The sequence below is a fragment of the Lepidothrix coronata genome, unplaced genomic scaffold (assembly GCF_001604755.1).
Source record: "Lepidothrix coronata isolate B3197 unplaced genomic scaffold, Lepidothrix_coronata-1.0 Scaffold36, whole genome shotgun sequence".
Classification (NCBI taxonomy): Eukaryota; Metazoa; Chordata; class Aves; order Passeriformes; family Pipridae; genus Lepidothrix; species Lepidothrix coronata.
Window position 1 is genome coordinate 373021 of NW_016690216.1, and position 12433 is coordinate 385453.

Genomic DNA, 12433 nt, shown 5'->3' on the forward strand with positions numbered 1-12433 from the left:
GCTGGGAACTTTATCCAGATAGCAGCCTTCAGACACTAACATAATAAACAACTTCTACCATGACAACTGGAACAAAAATCTGTTCACAGCAGGCATCTCCTCTGAGATGTTTTTCTATCTTGAGACTTTAACTGCTTTAAGGGATCTTAATTTATTCCACAGAGGAAGCTCTAACTCTTGCAGTCCCTAGTGCAACATGCACATAAATGAACAATAACATGAAGAAACTTTAAAATAATGCAGATTCTGATGTGGCACATGCCTCAGCTTACAGAGGTAGACCTTGCTCTCCATGCGTTAACCTATGTATGTGCAAAGTACCAAAAATTTAAACCATCTTTTTTCAACCCTATACAAAACCTGCAACACAGGCTAAACAAAGAGCATTGCCTGCTCTGTGTAAACTACGAAAAGGACAATTTTCTTTCTAACAGCTTCATACTAAGCTTTAGAGCAGGAGTCTCAACAGGAGTCTCACCCCTGAGGCTAATTAGATGCTGTACCTCAATGAAGAAGTCTCCAGTGACCCCGATGCTCACCCCCTTTCACCAAATCATGTGCTTTCAACTTTTCCTAAAGAATTACAATCAGCATCAGAGATGAGTTGAGAGGTTATTCTCATCTCCGTCTTTATTTTCAATCCTTATAGACAGGTTTGTTCACATTTTAGGAATTCAAGAATAATTTGGTACAGATGAAGAAACAGGAAAGACTATATGGTCCAGCCTTCTGCAAAGTGACTATGGCAAGGACTGCTGCTGCTAACTTTTATTAGGCATGTTTTTAAACTCTGCTAGTTGGCAGCTGGAATGTTGTCACAGGCAAAAAGGAGCACCCACATTTTATTTCACATTGCAGGCAGTTACAGGAGTATTTCACACCTGCCAGTTTGCATCTGCCGAGGTATTCAATGTTTTCTTCCAAATTAGCCCCACGCAGTACTCTCCCCCTCGGCTTACATGGCCTATGGCAAAACTCAGCAACACTGGCTATTTTTGTACGGAATAAGCCATAGGTGATCATGGAGTGGGAAAGCTAGAGTATGATGTATTTCACAATACTGCAGAATGCTTACAGTGCTTTGACAGCTCTTAACAGAGGCACAGTTATGAGCCTCAATTTTGCTTCTACTTATCCCATCAGCATTTACTCTTATTATGAGGAAACACAGCAGTGATTATTCCCTTATTATGCTGTACACAGCTTTAACCCTAGGATGGTTCAGGAGCTTAAACCATGATGTATGTGGTGGCTTCCCTGGCAATCAAGGACTTTGAAACTAGTGCAATGTGATACCAGTACTCTGTCTCTCAGTTCAGCTTCTTTTTGGAAGCCTTTAATGCTGCAAATTTTTTCAGTCATATCCTTAGGTCAGAGTAAAAGGGTTTTCTTATGCTTAATCTGACCTCTGAAAAAGTACAAGCATAAAACGAATGAGTCTGTGCTGTGACTTTCTTCCCTACACTTTTTTCAAAGTAAGAGGTTTCTCTAGGAATGTTGATTCTTCCTAATTTCCCTAATGAAATATTACCTACATAGCATCAGTTATTAAAAAAAAAAAGCTAATGTCCAAAAAACCTCCCTAAAAATGAATTTGAGACAATATCCTCAAGTAGCTTTTGTTTACCTACTTTTTAAAAAACCTTTGTTGAAATGGAAGCATGTTTACACATACACAAAAGCCCAGCTGTGATATGCAGCAAAGGACTCACTAGTACTAGACATTTACATTCCTCTCTGTTAAAGATGAAAAACATATACTTCTAATACCACAATAAGCTTAAAAGAATGTCAGAACATTTAAAAAGGCACCAGTCATGTCTTGTTTAGTTATATTATCCTTTATTATTTTACAATGTATTTCAAAAACTTTTACAGATGCCTTAAACTGTTCTACAAGAGCTGCAATACTGTCATAAAAGCACACCTACAGACCGAATGCACAAACAAACTGTAGTACCTACTGGTATTGAACCATTAATATCCAAAGGGTGTAGTCTTTTAGTAAATAGATGTGCAGTAATGCAAATGCAAACAGATGTTAATGCAGAAAACCAAAACTCTGCATTCATGGCTATAGAACAGAGGACTTTTCAAATACATTTGGTACTGTAACATTCTAGACAGCAATGAGTAGTATTACATATTTAAAGCAATACATGCCCTGAAAAGCCTGTATGTTCAATCTGTGCGTGTAAACCTGAATCAAAAATAAACTATATATATTAAAAAACATGAGACATCTAGTCTGCCAACAAGCTTTTACTTTGTTTTGTTTTTTCCTAGAATGACAATTAACCTGGGTGGGTGAACTCTGACCTGCATTATTATTTTACATTATCATATCCTCAGCATTTCTGTAGTATTATGATATGACAGCCTGTGATTTTTTTTTTATTATTTATTCCTTGTGCATAGGCACAGGGAATAACTTTGATGCATTAAATTTCTTTTCTGAGTCTCCAAGTGGTAAATATAACTCCTATTATAGCAAATACATTACCACAAAAAAGCATTGTATAATGAGGTTTATAACGTTTTGAAGTCCTCAGCTGTATTTCTCTGGTGCAACAAAGCAGTGGCACTGCAGTTTTCAAGCACTGTGTTTTGAATCCTCTCACGCACAGTGTTTACAAACAGCTCAGATATATATTATTCTCTACCTACAGAAGTTCTGCTTTTATTATCACTTCTGCTCACAGAAATTACTAAGACATCTCTAAACTTATACTGTCTGTAAGTTACAGGGTAAAGCCAATTGTTTGCATATGTTTTTAAGCCACGCTGATGTACTTTCATGGGACACTCATCAAAGCCATTAGAAGAGAACAGTAATTGCATATCAGATTTGTTAGGGGGAAAAAACCCAGAGTTAAAGTCAAAATTTAAGAGTGTGGCACTGTGGCAAGAGGCATTCTGTCCTGCTTTATACTTCAAGTTTAAAGTTTTAGTTACCATTAAACATTTCCTAACAGTAAACACCATTTCTTAACCAAGTACAGTCTACATTCCTCTATTCTCTGCAGGCAGGGCTGCAATGGGTCATCACTGCATTAGACCACAGCTTTTTCTGCCAGTCTTCCCAGCTAGCCTAAACAGCAGTCAGTGGTACTTATTAGCTTTTTATATATATATATATATATATATATATATATCAGTCAGTCACACTCATCATTACAAATATGTTCTAGTTTATTTACTGTACAATGTATGTATACATATTTGTGTTTATTCAATCCCTTTTTTCTTATTTTAAGCACTCCAACAGTTAAGGGCAGGCTGGGAAAAAATTCAGTATACATAAAAGGGTTATACATTTCAAGTCTGTAGTGATTCTAGTTTAACAGCAAGAGGGGAACATTGTGCTCACACTGTGCACATGGTTGGCAAAAATAAAGGCAAAAAAAGTGGCAGACTGTATTTTTCTCTGGAGTCAAAATCTAGAAAATTAAACAAAATAATGTTAATCCAAAGGGATGCAGAAACAAAGAGGGCATTTTATTTAATGTACAACTAGAGCTATTAAGAATTTTCTTTCACAGAGGCCCTGAGACTTGAGTTGAATGGATTCTCCCTACCATGTGTTTCATGTGAAGTCAAACTTAAAGCTCTATACGTATAGCATAAACATTTGGTATATAACAGTGGACCCATTTTTAAAAAGTGATGCAATAAAATCTACATGAAAAACAAATGGAAGAACAACTTGATTGGAGGCCTCTGTCCTTTGACCCCTGCCCTATCAGGCTAAACGTCCAATAAAATGTAAAATGCAGCATACATTTACTTAATCTAAAATTTTTGTGATGATTTATTGCAAATTGCACTTGGCAGTTCACCACACCAATGGAAAACTGGCCCCCCTGTTGTTCATTCACACAGTCTTTTAACACCAAATACAAGTCACCAGTAGAAAGATCTTGATAGAAAGTTTGCTGCTGTGCTGAGCCAGCTTGCTGCACCTTCTGGGTGTGACCCAACACGAGACACTGCTTTGTCCTGTTCCTTAGTAGGGCTTTCATCTTCTGGTAAATATTCAGGTAGATCTGTGTTCTGCTCTACTTCCACTGGAGTATCTTGGAACGGAACTAGCATCTGATAAAACACAACACAGATTAAAATTATGTCAGATGTTGTAACTTAAAAGAATGAATCGAAGTTATAACAGATACATGTTCAGGATGACAGACATGCACATTGTGACACTCCTCCCCATCGCCCTATACATCAAGAATATAAAAGGAACCAAATATGCTTAGAAGATACACAAGAAAAGCTTTGGCTTAATATGGAGGAAAAAGTATCAAATAAATAAAGACATAGCCCTTTTACTGTAGTTGTGAATCACATCAGCAACTCCAACCAAAAAAACCCAGGTTCATTGTGACCCTTTTCATACCATTAAGGAAAGTAACAATTACAGTATTTTTGTCCTTCTTCTGAACAATAAGTTCTGTAAAACTGTTCTACTATTCACGCCCTGACACAGGATACCCTTTATTCTCTTTGGACTGTATGTGTTGCACTACCACCAGATGTTACAGGCACAGAGGTGCTGACACTAAAGACACAGCCAAGCTATAACAGTCGGTATTTAGAAAGATACATGTCCTACCTCCTCACCACTTTCACTTTTCACAACTTGCTGTGCCTTCATAACTTTGGTTGATGCTATGGCCGTTGCCAATGCCTACAAGTATACAGAAAAAAACCAAGAGCTCAGTGCGACAGAATGCAATAATGTGAGGATCTGGAGGATTACCAAGCACTTACCTCTGCTTTTAAGTCTGAGCGAATTCGGACCACGCACCTTTGAACAGCCATTTGAAAGGTAAAACTAATAACACCTTTAATTTTCAACAAGGCTTCTTCACAAAGATTCCGTCGAGACTGAAAAACAAATAACAATCCCACAACTAAAGTCCTTTTGTAATACACCAAGTGAAAATGCTCACAATTATTTGTTAAGGTATTCCTGTATGTCTCAAGGCACATGGTTACAGAACCACATTTTTGTAACAGAAAAACCAAGACTTACATTTTAGTGCACAAATATTAGACTCTCTTGCCACCCAAAAAAAAAAATTGCTTACACTTTAGAAGTCAAAGAAGGATGGAATCAACTGTAAATAATCAGAGAAAAGTGCTGAAAAGCAAAGAATGTTTTTCTCTGTATGATCAGCTAAACAGTCCCCTCTGGTTAAGTTCTGATTGACTGAAGTGCTCATTGATGAGTAGTTAGTGTTTAAGTTGCTATTTATCAGGCACCTTGGCTCCATACTGACTGAATGCATCAAAGCAGCTGTTGTATTTATCAGCTGCTTCATCTGTGGCAGCTCACAGACATCATGGCACAGCATTAGCTTAATTCTTATTTCAAAGGGAAAATATTTGGTTGATAACTCACAGAATGTTTAAAGCAAGTGATGCCTGTGCTGTAACATTACATTGACCTGTACTAGTTGCAACTGTTACAATACCTTAGAACATTCTATTTTTTTCCTTTTAATATTTGCACAAGATGGTTGTAACAAAAATAATTAAAATACTGGAGACACTGCTAGCACATAAGGGGATAAAAAAGATACACTGTACCAGAAATAAACTGACAACCTTTACACAGGTTTAAAATAATCTTGTATTTAACTTTCACTGCAAGTTTCTGCAAAGTTTTATATAATTTTTTATTTCAAAGTATATCTGCATTAGTTATGAAATAATCACTGGTCAGCATTTAGGAAGGCTCCATGCATAACAAGCAAATTAAATTCTTTTAATCTCTGGAAGAACCTACTGAAGCGGTTTGGGGTTTTTTTAGCAGTTTAGCATGTATATTGAAATAATTCATTTGTGAAAGTTTATGTAGTGAAATAATTAACATTTTTGTGTTTTACAAAAAATAACTTTGTCAGGTAGGCTACCATTTCTATACAAAGAAAATATTTGATGCAAAGATGTCAGGCTGCCTTACACGAGTGAAAGTTGAAACTACTTCTGGACACAAGAAGCCAAACATTCATAGCTTCATTAGCCTAAACAAATAATTTATGCTTACATGAGTGTATGGCAATTCTGTGACAGAATCTGGCTTTTTACTTTAAGATCCCAGGTAAGTCATAGGCACCTCAGTTTAATTTCAAATGAGGCTTTCAGTGACCAGATAACTGGTGAACCACTTTGTGATAACCGAACAGAGTGATTCATGCTAATTACAAAGAAAACAGTAAGGTCAGTATAACCTAGGGAAAGAAGAAAAACAGATCGTAAAACTGAATTGGGCCCCTATAAAGACATAAAACAAGTTACCTCCCTTTTACCTTGTATGAAATTTATAGTGAGGAGACTCTGTTTAGTTAACTAGATGGTAACACCTTTCTTAAGAATTTATAACTTTGTCTAAGAAAAACATCTGTTGAATGTCTGACTTAACAATATATATTTATGCTTGTGTGTAGATAACAACCTTGTCTAAGAAAAACATCTGTTGAATTCCTGACATAACAATGTATACTGTTTATGCCTATGTATAATGAATATGCATGAATTAGCTGAGAATAAATACAGAATATTGTGCCTGCTTTGAGTGTGACAGGCCTCCTGAGACACATAGACTCGGCTTGGACACCACAGCGCTGTTTGCTCCCATCATATAATGAATCTGAGATTTTATTTCTCACATATTTCCTAAAGACAAAACTTTCTAAAGTTCATATGAACTCCTTAAAAAGCTGGCAGCTGTCAAGCCTTGCTGCACAGACATACTTTGCAAAAGACATTTAACTATGGCAGGTAGCTATAAACCCCAGCAATACACAGGTAGACATCTTTCTGCATGCTATTCCTGAAGCATGGGCACAAGGTAGGACAGGCAAAATGTAGGTTATTTTCTTGCACACCAAAGCCTGATTACCATACCCTAACAAACACTACTAAGATGCACAGACTAGAAAACTGACTGAAGGGCATGCCACAAACTGCTAAATTATTGCCTTGGTTTTTTTCCTTTTTTTAACATTTTTAGTAATTATCACCAAATTTGATAATTAGATCTTAAAATAAAAACATCTGACTCCACGCTAAATGACCTTTCCTCTATCTTCCTAAAACAATCAATATCTACTATGTGAGGTTTTTAAATCCACAAGCACTTGTAGGATCTGCAATCACTCCTAACAGCAGCTTTTTGTTGCAAATGTAAATGACTGAGAACACCACGTCTAAAGCCCTGTGTTTGCTCACTATGCCTTTTAATGCTCATATATGCCACTTAATATTCTTTGCTAGTTAAGTCAAGAACAACCTATTCAATGAAAGTAAGCTGCTTTTGTTGCTCACCTTGTTCACCATCCTCCCAGTCCTACCTTATTGTGACATTTAAAGTAGCATTAAAGGGAAGTTTAACTGCTGGGTGAGCACCTGGAGTATCACTAACATTTGTACACTAGCCATCTCAGCCAGTGCACGGCCAGATTTCTCTTTAATAACAAGCTAGAAAACATGCTGGTCTACCTGCAGTTTTTTTCTCTGCAGATGAATATCTAAATACCCTATGCTTTTTCTCAATACCACTGCATCAGTATCAAAGAGAGAAAACTCCACAAATCTCGCTAAGCTGCACTTGCCAAAGAACACAAAGAAACACTTTTAAGATATAATCAGACTACAGGCGAAATATCTAAACTCACAAAGTAGAAATGGTTGAAATTTCTTGCTTGGAGATACCTGTGAACAAACAAATCAACTACAAGCTTTAAAACAACAATTGATGGAACTGAATTAAAAAAACTTCACAGAGCACAAAAGCCAATGGTGTTGACAAAGCACTGCCTTTCTAGATAGAGCAAGTGCTGGAAGGACAAAACTGTAAAAAATATTTACTTTGTACAAAGTGAGCTAGAGCAGCATGTTATTTCTAAAGGAATTAGCTGTGGTCTTATGAAAACAGTACAGTGGGGATGCTGTTGATAAACTGGGCCTGTGGACACGCTTACTTGGCAAAATGTAAAGCAACAAAGCAAAGGATCAGGTTTGATCATTTAAAATGGGTACAAAACTGAAAGATACAGAGTCCGGAGGGCACTTGTGGATAACGTGCTTAAGCAGCCTACATGCTGTTTGGCAGCCGTAAAAAGGCAAACATGGCCCTGGGGTGTTATCTACAGGGGTATGGTAGATAAATCCGTAGAAGTTATTCTGACATTACATAAAGACTCAGTGAGACCTCATTAACTCAAATGCCATTCTGGTCACTATGGTAAAAAAGATCTCACGGACAATGAAAAGATGTATCAAAACCAACTCAAAAAAAATACAGCATTTCTAAGTTAAGAGCAACAAAAAACCCCACACAGTGTCTGAAATCTCTGGTAACTTTTTTTAGATTAACTCACTGAAACAACCACAAGATACCTGTGAGTGAAAACGCTGAAGGCACCTTGTTTATTCCATTCTTTCTTGAAAAAGGAAAGAAAATTAGGAGAAGTAGAAACAGAATAGATTTTTTAGAGTAATTAAAAAAAATCAAGAAAATTGCCTTAGAACATCCTTAGATATTCCGAGTAAACTCAATTTATGCAAGATTTTATATGTATCTTGTGATTCAAAATACGATCCACAGAAATTGCTGACAACTGATGACGCCACGCAAGTAGCCCAAGTACCTTATTTCTGTGGGCAAAACACATCTCAGAACAGCATGCCTTATTTACATGACCTCTGCAAGCTTTCCTTACCGAATCATCAAGGCCGTCTATATGCAAAACCACTGTCTTGGCACGCTTATTTGTGCTGCCAAGGAAAAACTGTGCTTTCCGTCGACGATAATTCATCTCATTCACATTGTCCATGTCTGACATGTTGGAAGACTGAAGGATATCATAGACTTCGGAAGCTAAAAGTTTAGTCTCTCCTGGTGTAGTGGTCCTTAAAAAAAAAAAAAAAAAAGGGTTAAGATTTTTAAGTATTTTTACATTAGAACTCCAGACAGCTGTTGATTACATCTTTGTAACTGGAATACTCCCTATGCTACGGTCAAGATTAGCAAAAATGTTAAGAGAGGAGAGCAGAAATTAAGGTAAAACTATTTTCTTTCCCATACTCCAACTTTTATGTCGATCTGTTTATTCCAAGACCATCATAAGCAACTCTGTTCTCAACATGAATACAGTTTACACCAGTTTGACAACTAGAAACCAAACATGGCAGTAGATGGTCACTGCATTGTGGTTACTTTGTGTTGAGCTTTATTTTATTTTTTTAAAACAAAAATTTTCCAATTGCCTTCTGACACATTTTGTTTCCCACTTTCCTTGCTACATTATAAAAATAATTCCTCTGTAGAACTGTAATCTTTCCAAAAGTTTTCTTCTCCAAATTTACCAGGCATCAACACAGCAGAAACACAAATTTTCTTGAAGAATCCAAAGGTTATTTCTGATTAGATTAAAATTTATGGTATGAACTATAGGATAGCATTTTTTTAGGTAGAAAAAAATGTAGATAATAGGCTGAACATATATTAAATTCTTATGATTAATTAAAACTAATTTTAATAAGGTACTAATATAAATCTGTTGTCCAAATTCAGCCCTGTTTTAATTATGCCAGTGATTTAAAGCTTTGGGCAGAACAAAATTATTACCACATCAAGTTGCAATTAATTTTAAAATGATGAATGACAGCTTTGCTGCTTTGTTTAGCAAACACTAAGTAAGTAACAAGTACCTTTAGATTTATTTTTTTCCATTTGACTTCCTTAATTACCAGACATTAAACACATTTTCCATCCTACCATATGGACAAGAGAGAACACTGAAGTAATCATGTTAGGAGTTCTTGGCTTGTGGGGGTCTCAGCTAGCCTTTTTTTTATTTCCTCTGCACCTTGTTTTGAACAGCACCCATTTGGAGAGGAAAATATAAGTTCTTGTGATAATTCAGTGCATTACTAGCATTCCAAGGGGAAAAAAAAAAGAAAAAAAAAAAGAAAAAAGTGGTAATAAGCAAAACAACCAAGACCCAAAAAAAGGAAAGAATTTCAGCATATGTTCAAATTTAAATACATGCTTACGTTCTGCTTTCCTACACTGAAAGAAATGCTTATGTTACTTCACAGAAACAAGTGTTGAGAACTCACAAATATTTCAACTTCATCCTTCCATAATTCATTAGACAAAGTAATAGAACAGATGATAAAGCCATGCAAGCTGATGTCTTGAAGTAGTAATAAATTAGCTTCTGCAAAAAATGACATCTTATCAAGATACTAAGAAATTAACCCACCTGTTAGTTTTGGCAAATTCTTTCAACAACAATCCTGTCCATATCAAGTGATTTACAATAGAGTACTTTTATTTTTTGGTAAGTTTAAATTCAGCTCACTAAGCACACTTGAAAAAGTCATTACCCCATCTACTGTACCTACCATGCTGTTGCTAAGGGGTTTTTGCCTGAATACAATTGCACTGTTGCATCACAGAGTTTAAAAAAAAAGCAGAAAGACAAATGAGAAATAAAGTATACTTGATATTTGCCATTGTATATATATTTACACATACATATATACACAAAAGAGAGTTTAAAGCTGTCAATAGGTCAGCAAATATAAGATATTTAGATGCCTAAAAGTAAAAAATCAACAGTGATTTTCATACATGTTTTGTTCTCCTGACATTAGCTGGCACAGTTCTTGGAAAACTAATGACCTTACATTAATTGTACTGTTGAAACAACCCGTTCATTTGAAAACACAAATGTAAATTTGTTCTTATTTGATACAGTTATTCTAAAATCTTCCTAAAAAAAGTCTATACAGGTCAATGTTCTGTGTACACACACACTCTCTTAAACAAGCTACTCACTTCCTGTATTTTTCCAAACAGAGGATTACTGTTACCTCCCACTACATTACAGATGATAACTCTAGTTACCACTATACGCTAAAAAAAAGCCCAAATGCAAGGCTTTAATCTTTTTATATAAAGAGAATCTGTAATAAGGAACTGACTGTGTAATAAAATGCAGCAAGAACCTCAGACACTACACTACAAGGGTAAGAACAATGGATGTCCTGTAAGAATATCAGATTGCAAAACAATCCCCAATAAAGGTACACACCAGTTTTATTCCGCAGAAATAAAATACTACACTTTTGGCAACTCACTTGAAAACAAAGACCCTCACAATTCCTGACAACGCCTTCAACAAGTTTTAGTGCACTGGTGAAATGAGTGAATACAAGTTTTGCATCAACCCCTTATTCTTTTCATTAAAGCAATTTATACAACGGCTATAAAAAGAATAGAAAGCGTAACATCAGACTAGACAAAAGGAATTTTTTTATGATGGCAGTGAAACACTGGAACAGGTTGCCCATAGAGCTGGTCGTTGCCTCATCCCTGGAAATGTTCAAGGACATTGGACAGAGCTCTGATTGACTTGAAGACATCCCTGCTCATTGCAGAGGGGCTGGACTAGACCACCCCTACAGGTCCCATAGGCATTCATATTCTATGATAATTCTATCACCTTTAAGGAAAAAAAAAAATTCTATCTGGAAGTAAGTATAATAAACCCTCTCTATTGCAAAACCATGGTGACATTCAATGCTGACTCTGTTTCTTTATACACTATATTGGTAATAAAAAGATAAACGCAATGAAACTACATGTAAAATTAAACCATAGAACAGTGGAAGTTTTTTAAAAAAACACAAGGATAACACATAGGCTCATTGCCCAAAATGAGAAAAAAAAGCAACTTTAAAAGAAGAGGGCACGGACATGGGCCTTCCCAGCACCTGTTCATCAGGAGTTTCAGATACCACTGCCCAGAGCTGTCTGAGCCAGCCTCCTGCCATCATCAGAGCAGCACAAGGGAACTCTTGCACATCTTTCTCCCACTCTCATTCTCACTCCAGTATAGCACTTTATTCACCCCTGAAGGTGCAGGTACGTACTATAAAGCCAATATGCAGTTAGAGATTGTTTGAGAACAATCAATCACTGGAATAACCTCACCAGGGACATGGCAGAGTTCCCACCACTGGAGGTTTTCAGGATACAATTGGACAGGGCATGAGAGAGTCTCACCTAGGTTCCCTTTCCTAGGAAAGGTTGAAGTAGATGATCTTTTGAGGTCCTTTCCAACCTGGGCTGTTCTGTGATTCTGTGACTAGTGTTCTCCTGCCCTGCTAGGGAAATGGCAGTATCTAGTTAGAGCAAAATTGGCAAGAGTTGGTTACCATCTCTTTCAGAGGCGGTAACATCTTACATTACTTTAGCAACATTCAGAAGATGCCTGTCAGAGACCCAACCCTTTAGTTTTCACTGTCTTCTTGAATTCCTGTCATCCTAGATTGTTGCCTGTCCTTCCATCATGTTCACCCAAGGCTGGCTGTAAAAGTAATATGAACACAGAATCCAAGTGACATGTGC

General features: G+C 36.5%; 1 protein-coding gene across 4 annotated transcripts in view; it reads right to left on the reverse strand.

Moving 5' to 3' along the window:
* Positions 1–1825: 1825 nt before the first annotated feature.
* Positions 1826–12433, reverse strand: part of ARMC1 (armadillo repeat containing 1) — a 34717-nt gene continuing 24109 nt past the window's right edge. For 2 of the 4 annotated variants that reach the window (XM_017812416.1, XM_017812417.1), the window contains exons 4-7: positions 8733–8922; positions 4774–4890; positions 4616–4690; positions 3543–4095 (exon numbers count right to left, since the gene is read on the reverse strand). In XM_017812416.1, coding sequence (XP_017667905.1) covers positions 3904–4095; positions 4616–4690; positions 4774–4890; positions 8733–8922 — 574 coding nt within the window. In that variant the 3' untranslated portion in view covers positions 3543–3903. Of the gene's footprint in view, positions 4096–4615; positions 4691–4773; positions 4891–8732; positions 8923–12433 lie in introns of all 4 variants that reach the window. The other 2 variants (XM_017812415.1, XM_017812418.1) reach the window with 2 other exon arrangements.